At 39.7% G+C, this 20709-nt stretch overlaps 2 protein-coding genes across 25 annotated transcripts in view; both read left to right on the top strand.

The window, feature by feature from the left end:
* PTPRD (protein tyrosine phosphatase receptor type D) overlaps window positions 1-20709 on the top strand; it is a 2474579-nt gene that overhangs the window by 462982 nt on the left and 1990888 nt on the right. The window lies entirely within an intron of this gene.
* On the top strand, window positions 5100-7658 carry LOC101120476 (zinc finger protein 623-like). Its single transcript, XM_012125218.5, has one exon. The coding sequence runs from the start codon at window positions 5282-5284 to the stop codon at window positions 6764-6766; it is 1485 nt and encodes a 494-aa protein (XP_011980608.3). The 5' UTR covers window positions 5100-5281; the 3' UTR covers window positions 6767-7658.

Below are 20709 nucleotides of genomic sequence, written 5' to 3'. Positions count from 1 at the left end.
ATTATAGAATACAACTAGAATAGGATTTTACAGTAAATAAAGATAAATGTCTGGAGAAGGAAAATGGCAACCCACTCCAGTACTCTTGCCTGGAGAATCACATGGAGGGAGGATCCTGGTCGGCTACAGTCCATGGGGTCTCAAGGAGTCGGACACGACTGAGCAACTTCACTTTCACTTTCACAAAGATAAATGTATTATAAAATTTCAAATGTCTTCATAAGCATTCTTGATAGTTATCTGATTCATCTGGCCAATGGGTTTAAGTTTTCTACACTGCAAGATCTGTAAAGTTTCCCTCAACTTTAGAAGAACAGGAAGCATAAAATCTTTAGGATCTTAAAACAAGGATTCCAAATGCAAATATCCTCAAAGTCTAAGGGGCAATATATAGAATAAGGAGAGTAAGAAAATAGAGAAGATGTGGCCAAGGATAACTAAAGAATGTAGGTAGGTTATATCATGCCTATTGGCATGGAAATTCATTCATGTGATGTTTTAGCTGCCATACACTGGCAGACAAGAAATGGTAATTCTAAGTATGCAGAGAGTATGAAAGTACCATTTTACCTTTTCAAACCACAGTGAAAAAATTATTCATATTTTGTTCAGCTAAAACATTTCATTATGAAATATAGAAAAAGTAAACATTATAATATATTAAAATGTTTTTTCTATCTAAATAGATATTAAAGAAAAATGTAAATAAAAAAGAGATGAAATGCCCTATAGCTTATCTTCACAATTTTTTCTGATAATTTATTAAAAACCATTGGGAATCTTTCTGCTCTAGATGATACACTTAATGATTATGGGAATCATTTATAATACTTTATAAATAATCTGAAGACTTTTTCCCTATAAATCTAGTATATTGAGTTCATACTCTTAAATGGTTTTTTCTTGTTTTCAGTTTGTAGCATGTTTTCAGTAGTAGTCATTCAATATTTTTTTAAAGGCCAAATTTATGTTTCTATCGGTTCCTAATGGAGACTTAAAATGTATGAATACATATAATCTGCAGTTATCCAAAGCCTTCTAATTTTAATGCAAATTTTTAACACAGAGTTCCATTAAAGCTTAAAAAAAATATTAAAATGCTGCCAGAAACCCAAACCTAATATTTTAAAACTGATCATTGCCAATATGATATGGAGTAAAGTTGTAATGATTTCATAGTGTCTAAGCTGCACTCAATATGCCAGCAAATTTGGGAAACTCAGCAGTGGCCACAGGACTGGAAAAGGTCAGTTTTCATTCCAATCCCAAAGAAAGGCAATGCCAAAGAATGTTCAAACTACCGCACAATTGCACTCATCTCACACGCTAGTAAAGTAATGCTCAAAATTCTAAAGACAGGCTTTAGCAATACATGAACCATGAACTTCCAGATGTTCAAGCTGGTTTTAGAAAAGGCAGAGGAACCAGAGATCAAATTGCCAACATCCACTGGATCATCAAAAAAGCAAGAGAGTTCCAGAAAAACATCTATTTCTGCTGTATTGACTACGGCAAAGCCTTTGACTGTGTGGATCACAATAAACTGGAAAATTCTGAAAGAGATGGGAATACTAGACCACCTGACCTGCCTCTTGAGAAACCTATATGCAGATCAGGAAGCAACAGTTAGAACTGGACATGGAACCACCGACTGGTTCCAAATAGGAAAAGAAGTACGTCAAGGCTGTATATTGTCACCCTGCTTATTTAACTTATATGCAAAGTACATCTTGAGAAACACTGGCCTAGAAGAAGCACAAGCTGGAATCAACATTGCTGAGAGAAATATCAATAACCTCAGATATGCAGATGACACCAACCTTATGGCAGAAAGTGAAGAGGAACTAAAAAGCCCCTTGATGAAGGTGGAAGAAGAGAGTGAAAAAGTTGGCTTAAATCTTGACATTCAGAAAACTAAGATCATGGCATCTGGTCCCATCACTTCATGGGAAATAGATGGAGAAACACTGAAACAGTGTCAGACTTTATTTTTGGGGGCTCCAAAATTACTGCAGATGGTGACTGCAGCCATGAAATTAAAAGATGCTTACTCCTTGGAAGAAAAGTTATGACCAACCTAGATAGCATATTGAAAAGCAGAGACATTACTTTGCCAACAAAGGTCCGTCTAGTCAAGGCTGTGGTTTTTCCACTGGTCATGTATGGATGTGAGAGTTGGACTGTGAAGAAAGCTGAGCACCAAAGATTTGATGCTTTTGAACTGTGGTGTTAGAGAAGACTCTTGAGAGTCCCTTGGACTGCAAGGAGATCCAACCAGTCCATCCTAAAGGAGATCAGTGCTGGGTGTTCATTGGAAGGAATGATGCTAAAGCTGAAACTCCAGTACTTTGACCACCTCATGAGAAGAGTTGACTCATTGGAAAAGACTCTGATGCTGGGAGGGATTGTGGGCAGGAGGAGAAGGGGACGACAGAGGATGAGATGGCTGGATGGCATCACGGACTCGATGGACGTGAGTTTGATTGAACTCCGGGAGTTGGTGATGGACAGGGAGGCCTGGCGTGCTGCAATTCATGGGGTCACAAAGAGTCAGACACGACTGAGTGACTGAACTGAACTGAACTGAAGCAAAGATATAGCAAGGAGAGATAAGAAATGTTTCCTCAGTGATCAATGCAAAGAAATAGAGGAAAACAATAGAATGGGAAAGACTAGAGATCTCTTCAAGAAAATTAGAGATACCAAGGGAACATTTCATGCAAATATGGGCACAATAAAGGAAAGAAATTGTGTGGACATAACAGAAGCAGAGGATACTAAGAAGACGTGGCAAGAATACAAGAAAAACTATTAAAAAAAAAGATCTTCCTGACCCAGAAAACCACAATGATGTGATCACTCACCTAGAGCCAGACATCCTGGAATGCAAAGTCAAGTGGGCCTTAGCAAGCATCATTACAAACAAAGCTGGTGGAGGTGATGGAATTCCAGCTGAGCTATTTCAAATCCTAAAAGATGATGCTGTGATGCCCAAAAAGTGATGCCCTAAAAGGGCTGCAGTTCATATGCCAGCAAATCTGGAAAACTCATCAGTGGCCACAGGACTGGAAAAGGACAGTTTTCATTCCAATCCCAAAGAAAGACAATGCCAAAGAATGTTCAAACTACCACACAATTGCACTTATGTCACATGCTAGCAAATTGATGCTCAAAAGTCTCTAAGCCAGACTTCAAAAGTAGGTGAACCATGAATTTCCAGATGTTCAAGCTGGATTTAGAAAAGGCAGAGGAACCAGAGATCAAATTGCCAACATCTTTTGGGTCATTGATAAAGCAGGAGAGTTCCATAAAAACATCTACTTCTGCTTCATTGACTATGCCAAAACCTTTGACTGTGTAGATCACAACAAACTGTTGAAAACTATGAAAGAGATGGGAATACCAGACCATCTGAGAAATCCATATATAGCTAAACAAGCAACAATTAGAACTGGGCATGGAATGACAGACTAGTTCCAAACCATGGATGGAGTATGTCAAGGCTGTATATCATCACCCTGCTTAATTAACTTATATGCAGAGTACATCACAAGAAATGTCGGGCTGGATGAAGCACAAGCTGGCATCAAAATTACTGGGAAAAATATCAATAACTTCAGATATGCAGATGACACCACCCTTATAGCAGAAAGTGAAGAAGAACTAAAGAGCCTCTTAATGAAAGAAGAAAGTGAAAAAGTTGGCTTAAAATTCAGCATTCAGGAAACTCATTCCTGGCATCTGAACCTACCACTTCATGGCAAATAGGGAAAAGATGAAAACAGTGACAGACTTTACTTTTTGGGCTCCAAAATCACTGCAGATGGTGACTTCAGCCATGAAATTAAAAGATGTTTGCTTTTTGGAAGTGAAGTTACATCAACCTAGACAGAGTATTAAAAAGCAGAGGCATTACTTTGAGACAAATGTTCTCCTAGTCAAAGCTCTGGTTTTTCTAGTAGTCAGGTATGGACTAGAAAGAAAGCTGAGTGCCAGAGAATTGATGCTTTTGAACTGTGGTGCTGGAGAAGACTCTTGAGAATCCCTTGCACAGCAAGGAGATCCAACCAGTCCATCCTAAAGGAAATCAGTCCTGAATATTCATTGGAAGGACTGATATTGAAACTGAAACTGCAATACATTGGCCCCCTGATGCAAAGAACTGACTCATTGGAATAGACCCTGATGCTGGGCAAGATTGAAGGCAGGAGGATAAGGGGTTGACAGAGGTTGGGTGGCATCACCAATTCGATGGACATGAGCTTGAGCAAGCTCTGGGAGTTGTTGTTGGACTGGGAAGCCTGATGTGCTGCAATCCATAGGTTCACAAAGAGTCTGACACAGCTGAGGGACTGAAGTGAACTAAACTGAAACTAGATACTTAAATAGAATAAACTCAAAACATAGAAGATCCAAACAACATAAATTGCCTCATGGTCTAGAGTTGAGTGGATTAAATCAAATTTTCCTATTTAGAATGAAGACATTTATGTTAAATGGCATGTCTAGGGAAAAAATAGTAATAGAGAGAATGGAAAAATGAACCTTGAGTCTAATCACATATGGTCTTCAAGCTCTATAATATTCTGCCTTGGGCCAACCTACACTAAAATACTAGGCAATTAGCAGTGGCTGTTTGCTGCTGCTGCTGTTAAGTCACTTCAGTCGTGTCAGACTCTGTGCGACTCCATAGATGGCAGCCCACCAGGCTCCCCCGTCCCTGAGATTCTCCAGGCAAGAAACTACTGGTAAAGGAAGCCTTCCCTAGAGCAGGAAATGACAACCCACTCCAGCATTCTTGCCTGGAAAATGTCACGGACAAAGCCTGGCAGGCTATAGGTAATAGAATGGTAAGAGTCAGACACAACTTAGTGACTAAACTACCATCACCACAAAGAAAACCTTTTTAATGATGGAAGTGAAACTGGATACAGAGAAGTCATCACAGTATGTCTAGCCTTCTGAGTCTTTGAAGTCAACCAAATAGACTCAGTTGATCAGATTGGTTATCCTGTTATAACAGGGTAAAACAGGATGTTTATTCTATTATAGAAACATAGATTTAATGCTTAATATGTGGATTTCCAGCCACGGCATGAGGGCTCCTGTGCAGGCTTTGTCGGCCGGTCTGCGGGGCGGGCGGCTGGCAGTCCACGTGCGGGGCGCCGGCGTCTTCTCGCCGTTGGGCGCTGGATGCTGACTGGTGACCAGAAGGGGACTCGGAGCCTGGGTTTCTGGGCGTGGGAACCTGCAGAAGGCAGTGTCTGAAACCCTCCCAGTGATGGAGCTCACAGCCCCCACGTCTGGGAGGGGCCCTGACCCCAGACTCGGGAGGCTTTTAGGAAACCTGGATACACAGAGCCTGCGGAGCTGCACCTCGCAGGAAGGGGGTTTCCAGCAGGTGACAGTCACCCACTGGAAGATACAAACGGCAGAGGGAGCACAGGCGGGAAGTAAGTCTGAGGGGAGACCTCTCCTGAGCCCAGACCTCCTCCTGCTTCAGAGAGAGTTGATCGAGGAGGAGGCCCCCCAGCACGAGGCCTGTGGCAGCTTCCCGTTCAACCCAGGCCTGGCCAGACATCAGGCTTCTCATGCTGGGGAGAAAGCTCACAGGTGTGATGAGTGTGGGAAGGGCTTCAGCCAGAGCTCCCACCTGGTGGAGTATCACCATGCTCATGGTGAGGAGAGGCTGTGTGTGTGTAATGCGTGTGGCAAGGACTTCGTTCTCTACACGGATCTCATGGAGCATCAGAAAGTACACACGGGAGAAAGGCCCTTCAAGTGCGCTCAGTGTGGGAAGGCATTCTGTCACAGCTCAGACCTGATCCGCCACCAGCGGGTCCACACCCGCGAGAGGCCCTTTGAGTGCAAGGAGTGTGGGAAGGGCTTCAGCCAGAGCTCATTGCTCATCCGGCACCAGAGGATTCACACAGGGGAGCGGCCATACGAGTGCAACGAGTGCAGCAAGGCCTTCATCCCGAGCTCCAGCCTCATCCGGCACTTGCAGGTCCACACAGAGGTGAGGCAGTACGAGTGCCAGGACTGTGGCAAGGCCTTCCGCCACCGCTCAGACCTCATTGAGCACCAGAGGATCCACACCGGGGAGCGCCCCTTCGAGTGCAACGAGTGTGGCAAGGCCTTCTTCCGGAGCTCAAAGCTCATCCAGCACCAGCGCATCCACACCGGGGAGTGGCCATACGTCTGCAACGAGTGTGGGAAGCGCTTCAGCCAGACGTCCAACTTCATGCAACACCAGAGGATCCACACCGGGGAGAAGCTCTACGAGTGCAACGAGTGTGGGAAGGCCTTCTTCCTGAGTTCCTACCTTATTCGACACCAGAAGATCCACACCGGGGAGAGGGTGTACGAGCGCAAGGAGTGTGGGAAAGCCTTTCTCCAGAAAGCACACCTCACTGAGCACCAGAAGATCCACTCTGGGGACAGGCCCTTTGAGTGCAAGGACTGCGGGAAAGCCTTTATTCAGAGCTCAAAGCTACTCCTGCACCAGATTATTCACACTGGAGAGAAACCCTATGTGTGCAGTTATTGTGGGAAAGGCTTCATTCAGAGGTCAAACTTCCTTCAGCACCAGAAGATCCACACTGAGGAGAAACTCTACGAGTGTAGTCAGTATGGGAAAGAGTTCACCCCACCCCCAGACTTTAACAGCAGTCAGGAGGCTCCCCAGGAGGGCCTTCCCTTGAGTCAGACAGCCGTACACTTGGGGGAGACGTGTGGAGGCCTGGAGGGGCATACAGACTTCTAATTATCCTCTGGCTCACTTAGTGATGCTGGAAACAAGTGGCAAGGGCCCTGACTCATGAGGCTTTGGAGGAGTCAGCATTTTCCATTGTCATGGACGGGCAGGGCTGCCACCTCTCACTTGGCCACAGTGGGGCCTGCTGTCCTCTGTTGGGAGAACATGCAGGAGAGCCACATAGTTGGACAGCTGACATGGAGCTGGATCAGTTATGGGAGAGCTGTGGGTGTGGGAGGGAGGAGCTTGGCCTTAGGGGAAGAAGATTCTCTTCCACTGCACAATAACAATTCACCCTTGAGTTAAATCCCTTTTAAAGCAGAGTTACGTATCTAATTTTATAACTTTAAAAGAGTGTTCCTCAGCCATTTTTGATCTGTCAGAAAGGCAAGCTAGAGAAAGATAACTTTCTTACCTAAAACCACAACTTGGTTTTCCTGTGGTCCTTAGGAGAAATTCCGGACGCCCTGCCTTGCATCCAAAGGCTTCCTGGAGCCTCATCTGCCCCTAGTTCACTCCAGGTTGCAGAGGTAGCACCAACTGCTGGACGTGCCCCCTCATCCGGGCGCTCCTGCCTCCCAGCCGAGGCCCAAGTGCCCCCTCTCATCTGGCTGATGACCCATCACGGGTCAAGACCCATCCCAAGCTGCGTGTTGGGCTCAGCCCGCTACCCCTCTGCTGCTTCTGATCCTTGGTGGCCATTCGCCTCATTACTGTTCTTGCTCTGATTGTTGTGTGTGCTCTCTCATTGTTAAGGACTATGAGTGTATCTCATGATTTGTGTGTCCCTGGTATCTGGAGCAGGGCAAGAAAAAACACAGCCAAGTGTGCACTTGGCACCTCTCTTGCTTTGTCCTCTCTACACTGTTATTTAAAACATTAAAAAAAATTTTTTTTGTCATTGCTTTTTTGTTTTCTGACAGTGTAGTCTGCTGGTCTACTGGAAATACCTCCTCTTCACCCTGCTGACATCTCTGTTCATAATGCATTCGACACTTGCAGGCAGTAGCCAGAGTGAGACTGGCCTCTTGTATGTTTTGCCTTTAGAGTTTGTCTGTGAATGACTGTCCACTCGCTTGGGGGGCTGCGGGGCGGGGCTCATCTTCACCTGCTGCTGCTGCTGCTAAGTCGCTTCAGTTGTGTCCGACTCTGTGCGACCCCATAGACGGCAGCCCACCAGGCTCTACCGTCCCTGGGATTCTCAAGGCAAGAACACTGGAGTGGGTTGCCATGGCCTTCTCCAATGCATGAAAGTGAAAAGTGAAAGTGAGGTCGCTCAGTCATGTCCGACTCTTTGCGACCCCATGGACTGCAGCCTACCAGGCTCCTCCATCCATGGGATTTTCCAGGCAAGAGTACTGGAGTGGGGTGCCATTGCCTTCCCTGCATCTTCACCTAGTGTTCTGTATATCTCTTATTCACTCAGAGGGCACACAGTCCTGATACACTTCATGACTTTCTTCTGTCTTAATAATTCCATGGTTGAGCCCAACTTTTTCCCCCTCTCCCTGTTCTCCAGCTCACTTTGTCTCTGATCTGAAAATGTATTGTTCAAAAGGACCAGTGCTAAATACTTGGAAACCAAGGTGAATGAGACACCATCTGTCCTGAAGTCATCCATAGTCTGATGGGGCAGGCAGAAAGGTCATGGCAGGCTGAGTTCAATATTGGAGTTGAAGTATGTTTCCAATTGTGCAGGGGTGTAGGTCAGGAGGCAGTTACTTTGGTGTGGAGATGTAAGGCGGCTTCATGGAGGAGGTGACAGTGAACTGGACAAGTAGACACTTGTCACCTAGAGAAGAGGGTGGTTTGGGAGAGACTCTGGAGAAACAGGAGGCCTGGAGGATCTCTCTCTGATCTAAAGCAGGTGAGTTATATCACATGGTGGATAACTGTCTAGCAGAACTGTTAGTTGTTGCATCTGAATTTCTTTTATCTGAACATAAACCAGTTTTGAAATGCTGTCAGAATGTATCGCCCATGAGGACATATCTTCAGTTCTTAAATTCCAGCAATTCTAGAAGCCTTGAGTGGGTAAAGAGCATATAGTACTCCATTGTTGGAAAACTCACCCATAACAGATGTTTCAAATGGTATAGAAACATATTACCAGACCATTTTAACCAACTTTGGTTGAGGTCCAGTTGCCATATAGTAATATACCCATTTTAAGTGTACAGAATTTTGGCAAATCCATATACATGTGTAACCATCATCACAAGAAAAACAACACTTCTGTCACCCAAAAAATGTTCCCTTTTGCCCTTTCCCAGGTCCCACTTCAGGCCCAAGTAAACACTTTGTTAGTATGCATTCATTCTGCCTGTTGCAGGACTTCACGTAAATAGATTCATATGGCATGTAATCCTGTGTGTCTGACTTCTTCCACTTTGCCATGTTTTAAAGACTAAACCAAGTAGCTCTGTGTTTCCAGAGCTGTTTGTGAGTAGTGTTCCATTGTATGGGTGAAGGTGAACATCATTTATTATTCATTCATCTGCTGGTAGAAATTGGGGTTTCCAATTTTGGCTGTTATGAATAAAAGTTAGCACTTGTGTAAAAAAAATGCTTAATATGTGACCTTCTTAAAGATACAGGGTGATAAATACAGTGTCTCTTCTCAAGGAACTTAGAATCTGGTATGGGAGATATTAAGAAGAGAATTACTGAATGTTAAGTGTTACCTTCCAAGCCACTGTAAAGGAGAAATTCAATTTTGAGAGTAGGTGAAGTGGCAAAAGGCAGTATATAGGAAAACTGGATGGTGTATATAAAATTTTCTAAGAAGAATTTAAATCGCTTAGAAAACTACTAGTGAATTAGCACGGAGGTCTTTCATAATATTAATCATATTAAAGCCATTATTTTCTTTATAATAATGTAGTATGTTGTGTCCTTTCCTGTGAGTATCTAATCAACCATAAAATAACTAAAAGTAAGTTATTTCTTTGTGAATTCCTAAGTAATAGTGCCTACTAAGCTCATGGGGCATACTTCTAACCAGATTGTATATTAAGATTTTGTCACATTGCTACATTCAAATGTCTTATTTCACTTTTAATGAAAAAAGAGTTTCCTGGTTTTCTTTACCATTTTGTCACTCATGTGGCACATAATTATTAGTCACAAAAGGATAACACAAGAAAAGTAAATTTAGCAGAAGTTCCCTACAAAATAAACTAAGTGCATTAAATTTTACTAGATAGAGATTTAGAATTACTTATGATTTTTATATATAGAAAAGCTAGAAGATTAATATTTTTAAAGTTTTAAAATATATGATTAGCAAGAGATCTGGAACTGATTTAGGTTCTAAATCTTTACTAAAATTTGCTATACAACTTACAGATGCCTTTTCTCCCAACTATTTACCCTGAGGAGATTAACTCTAGACAAATAGGCCTCTCCTTCTTGCTAGAATTTAAATTATATTCCTTTGCTGGCATAGAAATCAGGAGGAGGTAAACTCAATTAATGCCACTGATTTCAGCATAAATACAAATTAGCTCTCAAATCTGAGTCTGGGAAAAGTCTTCAGACAGACTCATGTCTAAGGAATATTCATGCAAAAACAGGCACTGAGAAATATTTATATTTAATAACTCATAATGTTAATGCTAAAGAAAATGTGCTGGAAAATTGGAGATAGATTACTTGAAATAACTTTTCTTTTTAAATTACCTTAGCTATGATTCTTTATATAATATTGAAAATTTTATTTATTGGGGAATTCACTTGGACAGCCTAGATCAAGTTTTCTTACATCTCAACCCCCCTTTTTTTTTTTCCACCTGAGAGATAAATGAAGATGCCTATTGGACCTGTCTTCACATCTTTCTAATGTATCATTATATGGAAACATCTTTGATTAAGAAGTTTGGCTTATGGTATGGCTTTTAATTTGAGGTTTAATCTTTCATGTGGTGCCCTGGTTTGTTATTCAGCACAAGGTTAGTGGGAAAGTGAAGTGCAGCAATGATTTTTTTACTTTTAGTGTTCTCCCCATATACAGTTAGCTATGTCAAATGCAGTGTTCTTACTATATCGTTTAACTTCAAGATTTGTCTCTTAATGCATTTTATTTTATTTTATTTTGATTCAAGTAATAATCTTATTTTTAATAATGAATATGTGATTATTGTGATTCAAGTGATGCAGAAAAGAATAAGACAAATGTTATAAATCTCGAAGAATCTTTCTCCACATATAGTGCTTACATTTTGTGAACATCATTCCAGACAATCATGTGTGCATATAAACACTTGGATTATTATGTGTTTGGATTCAGACTAAATATTCTGGTGTGTTCCTGATAATTCACTTCAATCCCAGGTTGTATAAATTATATCATAAAATTAAAAAGTGATTAATTGATCTTGCTTAAGAAAAACTCTTAGATCTTGGCATTTATGGTGAATAAAGTTTATCAAATTCACTACCTATTTTTTTAAATTTTTTTAATTTACTTTACAATATTGTATTGGTTTTGCCATACATCAACATGAATCTGCCATGGATGTACACGTGTTCGCAATCCTGACGCCCCCTCCCACCACCCTCCCCGTACCATCCCTCTGGGTCATCCCAGTGCACCAGCCCCAAGTATCCTGTATCCTGTATCCTGCATCGAACCTAGACTGGCGATTCCTTTCTTATATGATATTATACATGTTTCAACGCCATTCTCCCAAATCATCCCACCCTCGCCCTCTCCCACAGAGTCCAAAAGACTGTTCTATACCTCTGCGTCTCTTTTGCTGTCTCGCATACAGGGTTATCATTAGCATCTTTCTAAATTCCATATATATGCGTTAGTGTACTGTATTGGTGTTTTTCTTTCTGGCTTACTTCACTGTGTATAATCAGCTCCAGTTTAAACCTAATAATGGAAGATTGAATAGTTCCCCTAAGACTCATGCCACATTTTAGGATATTTTATTGTGTAAGAAAAATGTAAATAATAATAATAATAATAATAATAATAATAATAATAATAATGTGACAACTATTTCTTTCAAAGTTCTTGACTAGTGACTATTACCCCACTCCAGTACTCTTGCCTGGAAAATCCCATGGATGGAGGAGCCTGGTAGGCTGCAGTCCATGAGGTCGCTAAGAGTTGGACATGACTGAGCGACTTCACTTTCACTTTTCACTTTCATGCATTGGAGAAGGAAATGGCAACCCACTCCAGTGTTCTTGCCTGTAGAATCCCAGGGACAGAGAAGCCTGGTAGGAGGCCGTCTATGGGATCGCACAGAGTCGAACACGACTGAAGCGACTTAGCAGCAGCAGCAGCAGCAGTGACTATTAAGTGAACAGTAGGTTCACGTTAGGGTTTCCCTGGTGGCTCAACTGATAAAGAATCTGCCTGCAATGCAGGAGACCTGAATTTGATCCCTGTGTCAGGGAGATCCCCTGGAAAAGGAAATGGCTACCCAATCCAGTATTCTTGCCTGGAAGATTCCCTGGACAGAGGAGCCTGGCCAACTACATTCTATGGGATCACAAAGAATAGGACACAACTGAGCAATTAACACTCAGATAGGGAGTTACAGACAAGACATAGCTTACTGTTTCAGTTTTTGTTTGTTTGTTTGCTTGTTTTAACTATATATCACATTATTAGAATATTTTAAAGTCTACTTTTACCAAGGACTTATAAATACACAACTGTTCAGTGATATCCAAAGGTTACTCTCAGAAACACTAGCTCCCTGTTTTTTTTCCTTCTTGTCTAAAGAACAAAGAAATAATTTCTTGACACAAAGGTTCCATAATAACTGTAATAATTTTATCAAAAATATGTCACCAAATAAACAAAAAACCAACAAATCTTATAATTACAAAGAGACAATTGGCTTTTCAAACCACTTGACTACAGCTTGGGAACCATTTCTGCTAAGAAAGGTTCCAAATGGCCAATTAAGCATCTTGGAAGATCTTTAAGCTGCTCACTCTCTTAGTCGTAGCATTTTTGTACTATCATATTTCTCTTTCATTTCTTTCTTAAATGAAGAACCATGTTGACTAACCATCACCAGCCTAGACATAATAATCATGTGGTTTGATTTCTTACATTATGACTACTTAGGAAGATTTGACTTGATCTGACAGGGAGCCTTGGGACTTTGCCACTTTTTCTCATTGCTCAAAGAAGACAATTAGAATCATATATCCAACACCAATTCAAATAAGTCAGTGGTGACCTCCTCTTCAGCTTTATTCTTTTGAGAACTATTTTGATTCATTCTTGTGATTGCATGTAAAGGCTGCTGTGACCAGTGGGCAATGTCTGCTTTGCTGAAAAAAGAATATTAACAGATATATGCTGCTACTGCTGCCAAGTCTCTGGAGTCATGTCCAACTCTTTGCAACCTTGTAGACTGTAGCCCTCCAGGCACCTTTGTCCTTGAGATTCTCCAGGCTAGAATATTGGAGTGGGTTGTCATGCCCATATTCAGGAGATCTTCCGGACCCAAGGAATGAACCCACATCTTTTATGTCTCCTGCGTTGGCAGGCAAGCTCTTTACTACTCACACCACCTGGGAAGCCCTCTGTGCCCTCTGTTTACACCCCTGTTCCAAACCCTTAGCTTTGAGAGGCTCACACAATCCTCACTCACCTCCTTTGAGATTGGGAGAAAGAGGTTTGATTGAGATTCTAGTCACCTTTCAGGTCTCAGAAGCTAACTTTTGTAGAGTATTGTGTGTGTGTGTGTGTGTGTGTGTGTGTGTGTTTGCATACATGTTTATTCATGCATATATGATGGCCTGGAATATAACAATAAAATACAGTACTAACACCAAACATGTCAATAGAAGTGCATAACTTTAATCCAGCTTGTTTACATTTTTTTAAATGCACATGCAATTTATATTGACATTTGGGATAAAGCAAAGAAAAATCTGGTGGAAAGCTGATTTCAGTAATGAAAACTTTCAATGACACTTGAGCACTTAATGGAAATAAGAAACAAGACAGTTAAGTGAATGAGAAGGAAAAAGGTTATACTTTTTGTTGTAACAGTTTTTTTTTTAATTGTAAGATTACAAGTACATAGCTATCAATTATAAAGAAGAAATAATCATATAGTTAATATGTACTTGATTTTCATTTTTTACCTAGAGGGGAAAGAATGGAAAGTTATTGCAAATCCTCATGGAAGTCAGGAATGGAATGAATGAAATGCTTCTATCTCTCTAATTAACAAGATGCTTAGAAAAATCTTATAATGAATTATCAATACAGGAAGAGATAGGTTACATTTGTATGTCAAGTCACTGCTTTCTAGCACTTAGGAGTTAAATACATAGTTGGAGTAACTCCACAGCTGGAGTAACTGCATCCGTTACATTTCTAACTATGAGAAAAATTCAGTGTAGCTCTATCATATGCAGAGGTAAATTGAGTATTTGAATACATTTTAAAGCATTTATACAGTTGTGTTTTTTAAAGGAAAATGTCATGATATGCCTTTATTTTAGTGTCCCCTTCATATTGACTCAAATAAATATATATTTGACTTGCTAAATATTTTATACCAGTTAATATATACATAAAATATATTTTGATTATTGATATATATTAGATAATATTAGATATATATCATATACATATACTAGATAGTACATATTTATATTTAGTATATGAATTAACCATAATTAATCATATCTTTTAAATTTGTTTAATTATTCGTGAAAAATAATGAGTATTAGCTATATTTGCAGTACAAAGAAAAATAATAAAGAAAAATCCCCCTGTAATTATGACTCAGCTTAAGAAATAGAGGGGCTTCCCTGGTAGCTCAACTGGTAAAGAATCCTCCTGCAAAGTAGGAGACCCCAGTTTGATTCCTGGATTGGGAAGAACTGCTAGAGAAGGGATAGGCTACCCACTCCAGAATTCTTGGGCTTCCCTGGTGGCTCAGGCTGTCAAGAATCTTCCTGCAGTGTGGGAGACCTGGGTTCAATTCCTGGGTTGGGAAGACCCCCTGGAAGAGGGCATGGCAATCTACTCCAGTATTCTGTCCTAGAGAATTCTGAGGACAGAAGAGCCTGGCAGGCTATAGTCCATGGGGTCAGAAAGAGTAGGACATGAATGAGTGATGTTCAAATAAGAAATAGAATAGCATGGATTTATCTCTGGGCTTTCTATTTTCTTCCATTGTTCTATATTTCTGACTTTGTGCCAGTACCATACTGTCTTGATGGCTGTGGCTCTGTAGTAGAGCCTGAGGTCAGGCAGGCTGATTCCTCCAGTTCCATTCTTCTTTCTCAAGATTGCTTTGGCTATTCGAGGTTTTTTGCATTTCCATACAAATTGGGAAATTATTTGTTCTAGCTCTGTGAAAAATACCGTTGGTATCTTGATAGGAATTGCATTGAATCTATAGATTGCTTTGGGTAGTATACTCATTTTCACTATATTGATTCTTCCAATCCATGAACATGGTATATTTCTCCATCTATTAGTGTCCTCTTTGATTTCTTTCACCAGTGTTTTATAGTTTTCTATATATAGGTCTTTAGTTTCTTTAGGTACATATATTCCTAAGTATTTTATTCTTTTCATTGCAATGGTGAATGGAATTGTTTCCTTAATTTCTCTTTCTATTTTCTCATTATTAGTGTATAGGATGCAAGGGATTTCTGTGTGTTGATTTTATATCCTACAACTTTACTATATTCATTGATTAGCTCTAGTGATTTTCTGGTGGAGTCTTTAGGATTTTCTGTGTAGAGGATCATGTCATCTGCAAACAGTGAGAGTTTACAGTGAGAGTTTTGCTTCTTCTTTTCCAATTTGGATTCCTTTTATTTCTTTTTCTGCTCTGATTGCTATGGCCAAAACTTCCAAAACTATGTTGAATAGTAGTGGTGAAACTGGGCACCCTTGTCTTGTTCCTGACTTTAGGGGAAATGCTTTTGATTTTTCACCATTGAGGATAATGTTTGCTGTGGGTTTGTCATATATAGCTTTTATTATGTTGAGGTATGTTCCTTCTATTCCTGCTTTCTGGGAGAGTTTTTATCCTAAATCCACACACCTATGGATACCTTATCTTTGACAGAGGAGGCAAGAATATACAATGGATTAAAGACAATCTCTTTAACAAGTGGTGCTGGGAAAACTGGTCAACCACTTGTAAAAGAATGAAACTAGATCACTTTCTGATACCATACACAAAAATAAACTCAAAATGGATTAAGATCTAAATGTAAGACCAGAAACTATAAAACTCCTAGAGGAGAATATAGGCAAAACACTCTCCAACATATATCACAGCAGGATCCTCTATGACCCACCTCCCAGATTACTGGAAATAAGAGCAAAAATAAAAAAAAATGGGACCTAATTAAACTTAAAAGCTTCTGCACAACAAAGGAAACTATAATCAAGGTGAAAAGACAGCCTTCAGGATGGGAGAAAATAATAGCAAATGAAGCAACTGACAACTAGTCTCAAAAATATACAAGCAACTCCTACAGCTCAATTCCAGAAAAATAAATGACCCAATCAAAAAATGGGCCAAAGAATTAAATAGACATTTCTCCAAAGAAGACATACAGATGGCTAACAAACACATGAAAAGATGCTCAACATCACTCATTATCAGAGAAATGCAAATCAAAACCACAATGAGGTACCGTTTCATGACAGTCAGAATGGCTGTGATCCAAAAGTCTACAAGCAATAAATGCTGGAGAGGGTGTGGAGAAAAGGGAACCCTCTTACACTGTTGGTGGGAATGCAAACTAGTACAGCCATTATGGAGAACAGTGTGGAGATTCCTTAAAAAACTGGAAATAGAACTGCCTTATGACCCAGGAATCCCACTGCTGGGCATACACACTGAGGAAACCAAAATTGAAAGAGACACATGTACCCCAATGCTCATCACAGCACTGTTTATAATAGCCAGGGCATGGAAGCAACCTAGATGTCCATCAGCAGATGAATGGATAGGAAAGCTGTGGTGCATATACACAATGGAGTATTACTCAACCATTGAAGAGAATACATTTGAATCAGTTCTAATGAGGTGGATGAAACTGGAGCCTATTATACAAAGTGAAGTAAGCCAGAAAGAAAAACACCAATACAGTATACTAACGCATATATATGGAATTTAGAAAGATGGTAATGATAACCCTGTATGTGAGACTGCAAAAGAGACACAGATGTATAGAACAGCCTTTTGGACTCTGTGGGAGAGGGAGAGGGTGGGATGACTTGTGAGAATGGAATTGAAACATGTATAATATCATATATGAAACGAATCACCAGTCCAGGTTCGATGCATAATACTGGATGCTTGGGGCTGGTGCACTGAGACAACCCAGAGGGATGTACAGGGAGACAGGAGGGAGGGGGGTTCAGGATGGGAAACACGAGTATACCTGTGGCACATTCATGTTGATGTATGGCAAAACCAATACAATATTGTAAAGTAATTAACCTCCAATTAAAATAAATAAATTTATATTAAAAATAAAAATAATGAAATAGAATAGCAATATTTTTGAAGCTCTATGTGCCCATTCTTTTACCTGAACCACTCCCCAGGGCTGAGATTAATGTGAAGCAAGTAAGGCACCAATAAAAATCAGGAAGCAAGACAAATAATATTTTATGACAATATTTTTAAATTAATAAAAACTGATTAAAAAAATCCTTGGCAAAATAGATACCAAGACTTTAAAAACAGTATCTGTAAAAAAGGAAAGGAAAAATTGTAAAACTAGTCTTTTATTTAAAAGTTTTCTTGAAATTTGCATTAATTATGCTTTTTTCTAGAGGATTCTCAGTGAGGTGGCTATTGATACTTGGGCTGGAAAATTCTCTGTGGGAGAGGCTTGTGCATTGTAAGATATTTAACCACATCCCTGACCTCTCTCAAGTTTTTGAATCTTACATAAATAAGGCTGTAGTATATGTATTTTTCTTCTATTTTCCCTTTGTGACTTCAAATGAAACTTTAAAAAATCATGCTGTTAAATACATGCAGTATAAAACATATATACCTGCATTAAGTGAGGTCCTCTAATATTGATGTACAGTTAGATTGTATCCATGTATTCTGTAAACAAGGCTCCTTTGAATATTTTTATGTAGCTCTTAATGCATGTATGGTAAACCTCTTTACGCTTTGTACCTAGGTGTATAATACCTGGGTAGCAGAATAAGTCCACAGAGGAAATGATATCAAATTACTTTCCAAAGTTGTCACTGCAGTTTTCATTCTTACCAACACTATATGAGTCATTTATTGTTCTATATTATTGGTTTAACATTGTCCAACTTTTCAAAACGATGCCAATGTGGATTTTAAAATGACTCTCAGTGGGTTAAATGCACATTTCTATGATATCTAATGAAGTAGAATATCTTTTCATATTTTAGAGCCCATCCCAGTTTCTTTACTGTGAGCTGTCTAATGTGCTAAATGTTTAACTCTTTTATTGAGTTTGTTCTTTATTTTTTCATTACAGTTGATGGCATTTTTTAAAAAAACACACTTGTCAAATTTTATGTGTGTTTTTTTTTTTAATGTATTCTGACTGACGTGCCTGCTTCTGTAGTTTTGTTTTTAGTTTTTGCCCTGACTTATATTTGTGGTACTCTATTTCCTCTTCTATTTTGTGATTTTTGATGATAATAGTAGCTCTCTTAGAGTTACTCTGAGGATTAGATGAAATGATTTATATATAGATGTTGATGCTATATTTAAATAGTAGATGTTCAGTTAATGCCCCCTCCTCCCATCCAACTTCTTCAGTAGTATCTCAAAAACAAACTTTCCATCATGAATATTGTATATATACTTAAGACATACTATTTTTGTTGTTGTTCAGTCACTAAGTCTTGTCTGACTCTTTGCAACCTCATGGACTGCAGCATGCCAGGCTTCCCTGTCCTTCAGTGTGTCCTGGTTTTCTCAAATTCATCTCCATTGAGTCAACGACGCCATTCAACCATCTCATCCTCTGATGTCCCCTTCTCCTCTTGCCCTCAATCTTTCCCAGCATCAGTGAAATGGCTCTTTGGTTCAAGTGGCCAATCTATTGGAACTTCAGCCTCAGCACCAGTCCTTTCAATGAATATTCCATGTTAATATCCTTTAGGATTGATTGGTTTGATCTCCTTGCTGTCCAAGGGACTCTCAAGCATCTTCTCCCATGCCACAGTTTGAAGGCATCATTTCTTCAGTGCTAAGCCTTCTTTATCGTCCAGCTCTCACATTCATATATAACTACTGGAACACAGTAGACTTGACTCTATGGAACTTTGTCAACACAGTGATGTCTCTGCTGTTGAGGTTTGTCATAACTTTTCTTTCAGAGAGCAAGCAGAACTTTGTCAACACAGTGATGTCTCTGCTGTTGAGGTTTGTCATAAGTTTTCTTTCAGAGAGCAAGCATCTTTTAATTTCATGGCTGCTGTCACCATCTGCAGTGATTTTGGAGACCAAGAAAATGAAATCTGTCACTGTTTCTACTTTTTTCCCCATCTACTTGCCATGAAGTGATGGGACTGGATGCCATGATCTTATTTTTTTAAATGCTGAGTTTTAAGCCAGCTTTTTCACTGTCCTCTTTCATCCTCATCAAGAGGCTCTTTAGTTCCTCTTCACTTTTTGCCATTAGTGTGGTATTATCTGCCTGTCTGAGGTTTTTTATATTTCTCCAGCAAATCTTGATTCTAACTTGTGATTCATTCAGCCCAGCATTTTGTATGATGTACTCTGCATAGAAGTTAAATAAGCAGGGTAACAATATACAATGTTGATATACTCCTTTCCCAGTTTTGAACCAGTCTTTTCTCCATTACCAGTTTTAACTGTTGCTTCTTGACCTGCATACAAGTTTCTCAGGAGACAGTTAAGGTGGTCTGGTATTCCAGTCTCTTTTTAAGAATTTTCCACAGTATAGTATCTATATTGTACAGATTTCTAGAAATATAATTTGTATGTTTTTATTGACCTTATTCAGTACATTAATGGACACATAAATTACATTTTATTTGCTTATATGTCATTGACAAATATCTTATTAAAGTTTTGGAACAAAAAATGAGAGGTTAAAGTATAAACATTTTATACATAAGGAATGTTTTAAGAAGTAATTATTATTTATGGTGCATGCATGGTTTCTATTTAAACCTTTAACAGAGATATACTAAATTTTTGAGGTAGAAAAAAGTGTTATGTTTAGAGACAATAAATATGGGGAAAGGAGAGGAGATGATTTAACCTAAGAGCCTGGAATCAACTTCTTCCCACATTGTACAATGTAAGATTCCACCTGCCTGTCCAAATATCTCATCCCAAACTTGACCATTACCCTGTGGCCCAACGGATTCCCAGGTGATTCAGATATTTAAAAATTTCCCTAAGGCCAGGGTTCGATCCCTGGGTTGGAAAGATCCCATGGAGAAGAGAATGGCTTCCTACTCCAGGATTCTTGCTTGGAAAACCCCATGGGCAGAGTAATCTGGCAGGCTACAGTCCATGGGGTCGCAGAGAGTCAGACACGACTGAGAGACTAACATTTCTCTCTGTGGTCCAAAGCTGAAACTCTCACAGACATTCCTGGGTTCAATAACCAAATGGGAATCCTCCTAGGGGAAGTCCTCTGATCAGGGAACTTGCATGTTCAGTGTAAGAGTATCTATTTGTCTTGTGCAAGCATTAAAAGTCTCAGTTCAAGGTCTTAGCTAATGTTGGCAAAGAGATTAATTGGAAAAGGATAATGAAGGAAATCTTGGTATACAGAAATGTTGCATTTAGGTAGCTACATCTGACTTGTGATTCTTTATAAAAGCTGCTTTGTTACAGTGGAACTGAAGGATTTTATATAGGCAGGTCTTATGTTAGGGAAGCAAAGCGTTAATAGAGAACCACACCTACAGCCAATTTCCCTAAATGGAAGCCAATTTTCCAGTAAAA

This window comes from Ovis aries, chromosome 2 (assembly GCF_016772045.2).
Source record: "Ovis aries strain OAR_USU_Benz2616 breed Rambouillet chromosome 2, ARS-UI_Ramb_v3.0, whole genome shotgun sequence".
Classification (NCBI taxonomy): Eukaryota; Metazoa; Chordata; class Mammalia; order Artiodactyla; family Bovidae; genus Ovis; species Ovis aries.
This window is presented reverse-complemented; position numbering and strand designations above follow the sequence as displayed.